This window comes from Lepus europaeus, chromosome 4 (assembly GCF_033115175.1).
Source record: "Lepus europaeus isolate LE1 chromosome 4, mLepTim1.pri, whole genome shotgun sequence".
In the NCBI taxonomy this organism is placed as follows: Eukaryota; Metazoa; Chordata; class Mammalia; order Lagomorpha; family Leporidae; genus Lepus; species Lepus europaeus.
This window is the reverse complement of record NC_084830.1, coordinates 8,271,942-8,284,030: the sequence shown is the minus strand read 5'-3', so window position 1 is coordinate 8,284,030 and position 12,089 is coordinate 8,271,942. Positions and strand designations below refer to the sequence as shown.

At 51.0% G+C, this 12,089-nt stretch overlaps 1 protein-coding gene across 3 annotated transcripts in view; it reads right to left on the bottom strand.

Moving 5' to 3' along the window:
• Window positions 1-12,089, bottom strand: part of ZFAT (zinc finger and AT-hook domain containing) — a 330,215-nt gene that overhangs the window by 104,926 nt on the left and 213,200 nt on the right. For all 3 annotated transcript variants that reach the window (XM_062187952.1, XM_062187951.1, XM_062187953.1), the window contains 4 exons: window positions 10,656-10,841; window positions 7,328-7,478; window positions 2,783-4,236; window positions 1,764-1,996 (listed from right to left, as the gene is read on the bottom strand). In XM_062187952.1, the coding sequence (XP_062043936.1) occupies window positions 1,764-1,996; window positions 2,783-4,236; window positions 7,328-7,478; window positions 10,656-10,841 (2,024 nt within the window). The remainder of the gene's footprint in view (window positions 1-1,763; window positions 1,997-2,782; window positions 4,237-7,327; window positions 7,479-10,655; window positions 10,842-12,089) is intronic.

Here is a 12,089-nt window from a genome sequence, read left to right as displayed (position 1 = left end):
GGCCAGGCTGGGCCAGGAGTCCATCGGGCACAGACACTGAGCAGGCACCGTCTGAGTGTGAGGAAGGAAGGTTCTAGAAGCTGAAGCTCACTGATAGCCTGCCTGGTCTTATCATCCACTCGCCTGTGCTTCAGAGCAACACGTTTCCAACGGACAAGCAGGATAAACAACACAACAGTGGCCCCTCAGGCCGACTCCATGCCGGGCACTGTTCCAGGACCTTTGCACACGTTCCCTCTCCGCTCCTCACCTGAGGGCAGGTCAGCCGAAGCACAGAGAGGCTATGCGGTGCATCCCTAGGCTGGACAAAGCAGAGGAAATGGGCGGCCAGGGGTACAACCTGGCAGTCTTCCCGGGCTTCAGCCAAGGCTTCTCCAGAAGCCTGTTCTCATGGTGGCCTCTCTCATGCACCTGCTGGAGTCCCAGCAAAGTCACCCTGAGGAACCCTGCCCCTCAGACCCTCTGCCCGAAGGAAACGACCAGAAGCAGTGCCAACCTCCCAGGAATTCCACAGGAGTGACGGACCAACTGCTCGTGCCGAGAGAGAGGTGGGATGTGGTGAACAGCCAGCACAGACGCTCAGCTGTGCAACAGGCACAGCACTCCATGTTAACCTCTCCATAACCACAGATCTGTATACATACACACACACACACCTATGTGTCTACATGTGCACAGGTGCATACAAACAGCATGCATATATACACGTATTATAAATATATGCGTGATATATGTGTACATGGACACAGGATGGATTTTTTTAATAGACAGGGTTTACAGAAGACTTCTACTTGTTCTTGAGCCCAAGGCCACGGAGCCTGTGAGAGAGCTGGAGACACTGTTGCAGTCCAGGATCTTACCCCCAACCCTGGGCTCTGACCCGCACATACACCCAAGCACCTTGGCTTCATCATCTACAGACAAACAGCCGCGGTGCCGGCGGTGTTCATGCTGGAAACCACGGCAGCACAGCGACTTTCTGAGGCCTCATTCTGAGCTTCGTGCTGCATCAAAAGAGATGCAATTGAACAGAACTGCACGTGGGGCCAGGTGCACCTGCTTCACCACCGTAAGGCTCTCAAATGGCTCTCTGGTGTCAGCCTCTTGAGTCAGACAGAATTTGCAAAAATAAACAGCGATTCATTGTGCTTCAAGCTCTTCCACCAAAGAACTCAGCAAACACAACATCATGAATATTCACGGCACCCTGAGCCCGCACGGCATTTTTAAAATAAAAGCACCTCACAGCCACTCCTTCTCTGAGAGCTTGCAATAAGTGATGGAAGGAAACCCCAACGCTGGTTGTCCACACTCACTGTGCTCTTCCTAGCAGCCCAACACTGTTCCTCGCACTTCAAGGCATTATCTAACTTAACCCCCCAACAACTTCCAGTGGCAGCGGTTACTATTATCCCTGTCTCGATGAATTCTTTCAGACGGCATCTAAGAAACCCTTGCTCCGTTCCTACTCCGTCGTTCTTTCTTCTGTGAGCTCCCTCTGACGCTGAGACATGTGCACAGAAAGCAATGTGTTCAACCTCATCTCTTTTTGCAATGGATTAGAGGCTTTCGCTGAGACAGGGCCGGGGGAGCAGCCGTACGGAAAGTGGAGAGCTGCTGACTGGGGTGGCCCTGCCTGCGTTTTCGAGGCCGGATGCTCGGGCACGGATGACCGGCAGCAGGCAGACCTGCGTTAGGCATAAACGTGAGAAAGCAATGCGCACCCAGGGGAGACGGGGCTGCCGCTCGGGCGGGCTACTTACCAGCTCTGTGTGAACTTTAAGATGTGCCTGCAGCTTATATTTATCTGGAGTCGAGTAGTCACAGCCGTCAGTGGGACACTTCAGCAAGATGTTACTGTGTTTCTGAATTACATGGCGTTTAAGGCAGTTTTTGGTGATGGAGGAATAATGACACTGGGAGCAATAATACAGATGTTCCCGGGTGTGGGTGCGGACATGCATGTCAAAATGCACTTGGTACCAAAAAAGTTTGCCTAAAAAAATATTTTCACATGAGAACAAGGAAGTTTCTTTCATATCGAATTTGAATTTTTTTTAAATTACTATTATTTTTTTAAACTACCATATTTAGTTCCTCTCTGGCTTGTCTCCAAGTCACTCTTCACACTTTCTACCACATTTCTGTCTGGAAATTACTTTTCAGAGTAAGGGTGCTGCTACCTTCTGCATGATGCCAGCGCTGAGAGAGGAGGAGGAAACAAGTGCTTATCGAGGACCAAGTATGGTGCCAAACGCTACGATGCACATGCACAAACCCTATGACGCACCTGGGCACTGGGGCTGCAGCTGGGCTTCCTACTGCCGCAGCACCAGCCCCCGCCGGAGACCCGGGAGCCAGCATTTCACCGTGAGCGGGAGAGTGCCATTCGGGGCCTCCCTGCAGAGAGCTCCAGCCACTCGCATACCTCTCCCTCCTCATCTAGAACGCGGCCACAAGTGAAAGCTTGACCCAACACTTGTCATGAGCTGGAAGATTCTTCTTGGTCAGGGCTCCCGTCGAGGTCATGCGGTAACCTCAGCAGGCACACCTGACCAACCCAACATGGGCAGCTGCGTGGTCACCCCGGCTGCCTCCACAGAGACCCCAATTGCTAACTGCAGCCCTATCTACCGTGGAAGGGGGGGCTCATTTACAGAGTGTTCCCTGCAGAGACAGGAGCTCAAATAGAACACGAGGTGACCACGGCATGACAGGAATGGATGGGCTGCTGGGAAGGAGCCTGCTGCTCGGCTGCACCGCCGGTGCTGCCCTTCCTTACCACAGTATTCACACTCCAGGTCTCCGTACACCTTCCGGATCCGCTCACACAAACCGGTGTTCATTTGCTTCTTCTGCAAACTGTCCAGGACCTTCATGAAGGCAGTGCTACCAGGCCGGTGCTCAGAGGCAGGTTTGCAAGAGTCAGGCTGGCACACGGCCGTGTCCCCGCCATCAGCCACGGGGGGAACGAGTTCAGAGGCCTCGGCTGGGTTTGCCCTGAGACACTGGCTAGGCTCTGGCTCGCCGGCTGCAAGGGCAGCCGTTCCCTGCCCTTCACCTGGTGGGCTCTCTGCGCCCGGGGTCTCCTGGTCCGGCCCGGCACTTTTGGTCTGGGTCAGCAGCAGTGCCATCTCCTTGTCCTGAGTCTGGGATGAGCCTCCGTGCTGGGAGTCGGAGGCCTTCTCGGGGGCAGTGTGAGTCTCCGCAGAAGAGGTATCGTTTTTCAACAGAAAGTCATCGGAGACCACGGCCAGCGCGTGCAGGTCCGACGAGACCACAGTGGTCTCCAGTTCACAGGGTGGCAGGGCCGTGCCGTCGGCCACAGGGGTGGCCAGCTGCACGGTGGCAGCAGGGGTTTGCAGGGGGGCCTCCAGCTCCGTCTGCACCCCTCCAGGCTGGGCCTCCTGGGAGCAGGCCTCCTCCTTGAGATCACTCACCCCTGGGAACACAAGCTCCTCCTCGGCCAGCTGCAGCTGGTCCCCCAGAGCCTCCTGCTGGATGTCCCCACCGGGCTCCAGGAGGCAGAAGCTCTGGTTGATGGAGCTGGTGAAGACCAGGGCCTCCTGGGCAGCGCCGTGCGTCTCTCTGATGTGGGAGCGCAGCCTGATGGAGCTGACAAACTTCTTGAGGCAGATGGCGCAGACGTAGACGAAGGGGTGCTTCCTGACGTGCAGCTCCAGCGCCTGGTACTTGGTGGCCCCGTGGCCGCAGAGCTCGCAGGCGAAGGGCCACTTGTCCCCGTGCACCAGCATGTGCCGGTCGCGGTCCAGCTCGTTCTTGAACTTGCGCTCACAGATGTGGCAGTCGTAGAGCAGCTGCCGCTTGCCCTCCCTGGTCATCAGGCGGAGCTCGTCCAGGGCCTCCTTGACCTTCTTGTCCTGCGGGTCGTGCGTGTCCCGGATGTGCTTGATGAGGTTTTTGACGTCGGAGTACTTCTTCTTGCAGAAGCGGCAGTGCTGCTTGATCTTCTTGTGCACCCGCTCGATGTGCACCTTGAGGTGGCCCTTGCTCAGGCAGGTGAAGGAGCAGTAGTCGCAGGCAAACTTCTCACCGGTGTGCTTGCGCAGGTGCACGTTGAGGTTGGCCTTGATGGCGCTGGCGTAGCTGCACTGGGGGCACTTGTACGGCTTCTCGTTGGTGTGGATGCGCAGGTGGGCCTGCAGGGAGTGCTTGAACTTGAAGACCTTGTTGCAGTACTCACAGGTGAAGATTTTGAGCTGGGTGGGACCTAGCCTAGAAACGGACAACAGCGAGGTTAACACCTGGAGCACCTGAGCCTGCCTACTGGACTCTTAGCAGAGCACCAAGAAGGGCGGAGGCTGGAGAATGCACATGCCCTTGGCAAGCAGGACCAGTGGTCTGGAGTGTGTCGGGAGCTTACAGCCTAGCGGGAGAGAAGACAGGTCAGTGCATGGTGCATGACAGAGTGGCAGGGCTGACTGGAATATGCTGGCTCCCCAGCCTGGGTGAAGGCAGTTGGGAAAACTTGACAAAGAGAAGTTTGGGTGTGGCTTGAGGAAGAAGGAGAAAAGACCACAGGGACACAGGAGAAGGAAAAGGGAAGTAGGATGTGTCACTCACACATGCCTGACCACCAGCGAGGTCTGGGGCTGAGCTGTACAAATCCTGGCATAGTCTAATGGGGGCAGTTTTCACGAGCCAAGCTCGGTCTGTTCGTGACCCTAGACACAGAGCGCTCTGGATGGCTTTGCTCATCCAGACTTGCCAAGTCACTCAGCAGCAGCTGGGAGTGACCCCCTTTCCCTGTCTGCAGGTTTCCATAGGAGAGGGACCCATTAGTCCTCACTTCCCCCCAGGAAGACAGAACCTATGCATCTGACTGGTGAGTCTGGAACAGGATCTGGAATCAGGAGCTGAGCTCTGCAGCTCCCTTTCTAGACAGGCTGTGTCTGCCCGTGGGAAGCAGGGGACACCTGTGAGCCCGGCCTGCAGGTAGGAGAGGTGGGTTGTCTCACTCTGCAGCACAAGACAGGCAGCTCCGTGCCACCTTGCACCACACGGCTGCCTCCCATGGCCCTGCCAAAGGAGATGATGTGCGGCTCTCCATCTGCATCCACTGCCAGGGCTGGACAGGAGCTCAGATGGAGAAACCATGACTGTCACTCACTGACCACATACATCACTTAATACCAGTAACTGCCAGTTCCTGACCCCTGCCCGTGTGTTCGGCGATTGTGTGAGATTCTGAGTATGTGATGAGAAAGAACATCACAGGTGCTTCGTGGATCCTCTTTCGGTCTGGGTCTGGACATGCTGAATGATACAGGACAATGGCTGCTAACAGTGACTGGGTCCTCATTGTATGGCCAACTCCATGCCAACCATTTCATCCCAACCCTACAGTCCTAACACCAGCTTACGGGGGGAGACTGAGTACTTGCCCCATGCCATACAACTATAAGAGGGGCCCAGGCAGACTCTGACTCTAGAGCCTGCACATCCATCCTGATCCTGTCTACACTGCCGGAAAGACTATGGCACAGCCACCGTCCCCCGGTGTGACCACATACACAGAGAAGGGCCCTGCACAGGGCCTCCCTGAAACCAGCAAATGGCAGCTGCCCACGTCCTACACATGCACTTGGGACAGGAAAGGCGGGTGAACTTCCTCCCCGGCCACACTGCACCCCCCAACGGTGCAACCAGTTTACTGAGCTGGAATTAAAGAGTCTAGAGCCAACCCTGGTCTGTGTGACTACAGTTTATGCTCTACTCAAGAACACCACATCCCCCTCCAAAAACAGAGGGAAACATCAGCAACAGGCGTGTTTTGTCCACCTCCAGTGACCAGAGGTTGCTACAGCTACAGACAGGCAAGGGAGGGTGTAGAGAGCCACACGCGTTCACTGTAGGCCGTCAGCGGATACCAGCACAGCTGCTTATGTTGATTAACGTATTATGCACTCACATCCTTTGATGCAGCCAATTTCAATTCCAGCAATTTATCCCTCAGGAAGTCTTGAAGAGACATCAATCAATGCACTGTCCATCACAGCAAAGACTGGCTACATAAACTACAACAGACCCACACAATCGAAAGCACCATTTCTTAATATGTACTAAAAATGAAGGATTAATGTCAAGATGTAAGTTTTTTAAAAAGTTAGAAACAGTACATTCCATGTTTGAGAAAAGTAACAAAACTAAAACAATCTAACTTAATATATTGTGAAAACTACTAAGGCATGTGAACAAAGTGTCAATAGTAGCTACCTCTAGAAAGAGTAAATCTGGGATACTTTAAAACATATGAGATTCTTGAACTTCCTACGAGGTAACTGTGTTACTTGTGAAAGTAGGAGCAGGGCCAATGTTGTAGCATAGCAGGTTAAGCCCCAACCTGCGAGGCAGGCACCCCACGTGAGAGTGGGTTCGAGCCTTGGCTTCTCAACTTCTAATCCAGCTCTCTGCTAATTGCCTAGGAAAGCAGCAGCAGATGGCCCAAGTGCTGAGGACCCTGCCACTCACTTGGGAGAGCCAAATGGGTTCCAGCTCCTGACTACAGCTGGGACTACACCAGTTGGGGAGTGAACCAGCTGATGGAAGATCTCTCCCTCTCTGTTTTTAAGTAATGTATCCTTTTCAAAAAGGAGAGAAATAAAGATTATTTTATTATAATATGTGCCGCTATAAAGCTCAGCAAATCTGAGGCCACGTTTACACTTCTTTTGATTAAGGTTAAAGACACATTTGCTTGGGGCCAGCTTTGTGGCATAGCAGGTAAAGCCACCACGTACAGTGCCAGCATCCCATATGGGTGCCAGTTCTTGTCCCGGCTGCTCCTCTTCTGATCCAGCTCTCTGCTAATGGCCTGGGAAAGCTGCAGAGGATGAACCAAGTACCTGGGCTCATGCCACCCACATGGGAGATCCGGAGGAAGCTCCTGGCTTCTAGCCCAGCCCTGGCCATTGCAACCATTTGGGTAGTGAACCAGTAGACAGAAGATCTCTCTCCCTCTCTCTCTGTAACTTTGTCTTTCAAATGAATAAATCTTTAAAAAAAAAAAAAAAAAAAAAAAAAAAAAAAAAAACAGGAGTTACATTTGCTTAAGTAAAAGGGTCCACCTTCATTAGCCAACTTCTGCTTGGCGTGTTTATGTGCCCCAGTTTTCAAGCCCAGCCAACACAGTAAGGGCTAACAGATCGGCTTATGCTATGCCACTGTGGAATCGAGAGGTCAATATGCTTTATGAACAGTCTACGAACAGCACACAGGTCAACAAACGCACTGACACTGCTTGCGCTCCAGGGAGGCCGCTTGTGTCCCAACTCTGGCTGCAGTGACACAGAACGAAACACTTTACCTGCTCGACTTCATCGGCTGCTCGTACGGCGTCTGCTGAATGGCGTATTCCTGGTACCCTCTCCGAGGCACCAGGTCTGCTGGCGTGGTCTCAGGATTCGCAGCTCCTGTTTCGGGGGGACCTGCTTCCACTGGAACAATCTTGGTAGCACCTGAGATCGATGAACAAAGCACTGCTTACTGACTCGATCCCTACCTGATCCGGGCCCTGACGGCCACCACCCCAGCACACGGCCGTGCTCAGCAAGACTTCTCTACTACAAGAGACCCCCACAAGACAGTACATTTTTCTTTAGCTCACGCATGTAACCTCTTGTGTGAGTGTATGTGTGTGTGCACATGTGTGCACGTGAAGGGGGTGGGGCCAAGTGGCATATTTTCTTTGATCTTATTAAACAAAAACATATTCACATATATGCACCCATATCATATACACATGGATGGCCTTGCAAGGTTCTATACATGGAGTAGAGGAAATGAATGTCAACAGGACACTGGGATGTCTGGGGTCCAGTCCCAAATACACGAGTACCTTGAGATCTCAGGGTGTCTGGTTCTAAACCATGAAGCGGTCTGGACTGGAAAACCTCACCTATAACTCTGCAATTGTACGAAGTGAGAAGATGGACGCCCTCTCCTAGCAGTGGACCCTGCATACGTAGGTGTGCGTAACACGTGCACGAAACAAAGACCCCAATGTCTCTTTGTTCCTGGAATAGCAAAGAGAATTAACCCCACTTGTTGCCCTCAATACAGAAACCTCAAAATGCCGCCACTGACTTTCCAGAACGTTTGTTGAACTTGCCTGTCTGGGTACCACTAAGAACAGGAAACTCTCTTCTGGGACTTGTGTTTTTTAAAACAATACTGTTCTGCAATTGAGTGGGCAGACAAATGGCTTTCCAGAAAGTTCTAGTCACTAATTGTATATGATTTACTCTCTACTGATCACCTCACCCTGCAGTGAAGTATAAAAGAAGAATATCTTTAATAATGAATTGCTATGAGACAAGTAAACAGTTGCCAAAAAGGCTGAAGCTGTTCTGAAAATCCTAAACAATGTTTAAAAGTTTTACCTGATGGCTATTGCCCCAAATGGATAAAAAGAAAATTACTGCATTTTGAAATCTATCATAAACTGCTTCTGACTGAAGAGCTCTACCCTGGAAGAGACATTTTTAATAAAAGCTAGTACAAAAACAGTTTGGCACTTGCCCAATCAGACTTACCCCTAATGGTAGAGCTAGAAACGTGCCAGGGGATTCCAATTCAATCCCATCAAGGTGGCATGTACCATTGCCATCTCACTAGTCAAAGTGATCAGTTTAAGTTCATAATTGATATAATGATAGGATTAAGTGTCAAAGGGATCACATAAACAAGACTATTGTCTGCTAATAACAACTGATAGAATTAAAAAGGAGAGAATGATCCAACATGGGAAGTGGGATACACAGCAGACTCATAGAATGGCAGATGTCCTAAACAGCACTCTGGCCTCAGAATCATCCCTTAAGGCATTTGGATCTGGCTGAAGAGCCCATGAGAGTTTCTCAGGCATGGAAAGCCAAGACACTGTGGCAAAAAAAAAAAAAAAAAAAAAAAAAACCCTAAATGAATGACCTCTGTGAGTGAGATCCCAGCAAAAAGAACGGGCCATCAAAGCATCAAAGAACGAGGTACCTATCTCTGAATGGAGGAAAGAACTTCCACTTCGACCACTTTGACTATGGCCTTGTCTAAATAAGATCGGAGCTGGTGAACTCAAGAGGCTTCCATAGCCTTAGCAACTCATGACAAGAGCCTCGGGTGATTACTTACATCATTAATAAGAGTGTCAATTGTTAAATCAACAACGGGAGTCACTGTGCACTTACTCCCCATATAGGATCTCTGTCCTTAATGTGTTGTACTATGCAAATTAATGGTAAAACTACTACACAAACAGTACTTTATACTTTGTGTATCTGTGTGGGTGCAAACTGTTGAAATCTTTACTTAGTATATACTAAGTTGATCTTCTATATATAAAGATAATTGAAAATGAATCTTGATGAAGAATGGGATGGGAGAGGGAGAGGGAGATGGGATGGTTGTGGGTGGGAGGGAGGTTATGGGGGGAAAAGTCGCTATAATCCAAAAGTTGTACTTTGGAAATTTATATTTATTAAATCAAAGCTGAAAAAAAAAGGTAGTACAAATAGATAGAATTAAAAAGGAGAGAATGTACCAACATAGGAAGCAATCTACACAGCAGATTCATAGAATGACAAATGCCCTAAACAGCACTCTGACCTCAGAATCAGCCCTTAAGGCATTTGGATCTGGCTGAAAAGCCCATGAGAACATCTCAGGCATGGAAAGCCAAGACACTGTGGCAAAAAATGTTCTGCATGAAGGATCTCTGAGTGAGACCCCAGTGGGAAGAAGGAGCCATCAAAGAAGGATGTACTTTTCTCTGAAGGGAGGAGAGAATTTCCATTTTGCTTACAGTCTTGTCTAAACAGTGATGGAGTTTATGAACTCAAAAGGCTTCCAGAGCCTTGGCAGTTCATGTCAAGAGCCTCAGGTGATCACTAACATAAATAAGAGTGTCAATTGTTAACAGCAGGACGCACTGTGCACTTGTTCCCCATGTAGGACCTCTGTCCTTAATGAGTTGTACTATGTAATTAACTATAAAACTTGTTTTAAAACAGTACTTTATACTTTGTATGTGTGTGTATGGGTGCAAATTGCTGAAATCTCTACTTAGTATATGAGTTGGTCTTCTGTATACAAAGTTAATTAAAAATGAATCTTAATGAAGAATGGGATGGGAGAGGGAGTAGGAGGTGGGACAGGAGTGGGGGTGGGAAGGCGGGTATGGGTGGGGGGGAAAACCACCATATTCCAAAAGCTGTACCTATAAAAGTTGTATTCATCAACTAAAGGCTTTCTTTAAAAAATAGCATAACTTATCTACCAGCTATTTGTGCAAAAGGAAATTGGAGACAGAAATTTCCAGCATTATAAAATACCTGGTGAACCCACTAAAAATATGAAAGGAGTTAGGCAGGGCTCACACGGAGGAGGACAGCTGAGCAGTGGTGGGAGGGGCAAAGACCAGCAGGGCCAGCAGGGCTCGCTGCCTCCTCTGTAAGTCACCCCAACAGCCCTGGCTATGGTGGGTCTGCCATGGTTCCAACTTAACCGGGAACCAAGTAGGGAGCCACCAGTGGATGAACCCCTGGGGCCACAGGCTGGAGTGAGAACAGGGACGATGCCGTCGCACTGCCCAGGGCTGACACGGCCCCACAGGGACACTTCCAGGTCCCGCCTGCTGTCACCTGGAATAGCTTCGTGCGCAGTCAGGACCACACTGATGATGGGCTTCTTTGCTCCGGAAGGCTGCCCAGCCTCCTTTGCTGAGATCTTCTGCACCTTCTCTGCTTTCTGTGCCCGGGGTCTTTTCGGGGCCTTGTCGCGATCATCTTCCTTGTACTTCTTTTCCAGCTCAAGATCTGACTCATTACCTAGGGAGTAAGCAGCAAGAGGTATAAAATACCCTTTGTGTCAGGGACAGGGGGTGGGTGTGACTCTGCTTTGGGCTGGTGACAGAGGAAACAGATGGATACAAGCCCCTCCCTCACTGGTCCAAGCCCCTCGCAGTCTCACTGCACAGCCCCCTCTGGCTCTTCCCTCACTCGATGCAGTGCACAGTCAGTGCACCCAGCCACAGGCTACACTCAGGGCCCCGGAACACAGGAGCACACTGCTGGAAAAAACAGACACGGCGTCCTGCTTGTTCTCACAAAGTCTCAGAGACTTCAAAAGCGTTAGGCAGCAACACCGCAGAGAAGATAAACTCCAAGGTTTACAGCCTAAGAAAGAAACCAATCCCTCACTTAGGAGACCCCTTCGTGTGCCAGGCCTGGTGGGCGGAGAGCAGGAGAATGCCGGACCTGGCCCTGGGGGCCCTTCAGTCTGGGACAGTCCACTGTGAGCCCAGGGGATGAGAAGGGGCTCCAGACAATTCCAGAAGGGACAGCAGATTCTACTCGAGAGGTCAGGAGGGCTCCCTGGGAGGGAACTCATATCTAAAGACACAATTAGTCCCGGCGGAGCCAAGATGGCAGAAGAGTGAGGGCGCACACAACAGTTTGGGAAAAGAAATTTTAACAAGGGTGGAGTTACTGTACCCTTAAGAAGAGACTCAGAGGAAAAAACTGCAGAGGAAACTCTTCTGGATCTAGTGGATGTGACACAGAGGACCTACGAGGAGAGTAAGGTGGCCCACTGCCGCGCCGCGCCGCTCCGAGCCCTGCCGAGCCGCACAGAGCCGCCCTGAGCCGCACCTAGCAGCGCCCAGCTGCGCCGACCCGACCCGCACTGAGCCGCACCACGGACACGGGGGCCACTAGAGTTGGGAAAACAGCGAACCCAGCTACAGAAGCCCACCCACAGAATTTGAGCCCCGGCGCTGGAAGCACAGGTAACCCGAGACATTGGCCGCGAAGGTTAGACCATGGTCTGAGCTCACGCGGGGGGGAGGGGGAACTTTACCAGGCTGATTGGAAGAAAAAAAAAAAAGGGGGGGGAACCAGCTGGGACACTAGCCTCTCTGCACTCTCCTTACAAACCCCAGAAAGACAAAGAGCAGAGACCACTTTACATAAGAAAAACAAACTCTTTAGCCTAGGCAACACTGAAGAACCAAACAGAGCTCTTTGGCCACACCTCCAAGATGCCAAACAAATGTAGAAACCAAGGTAACAAGAGCA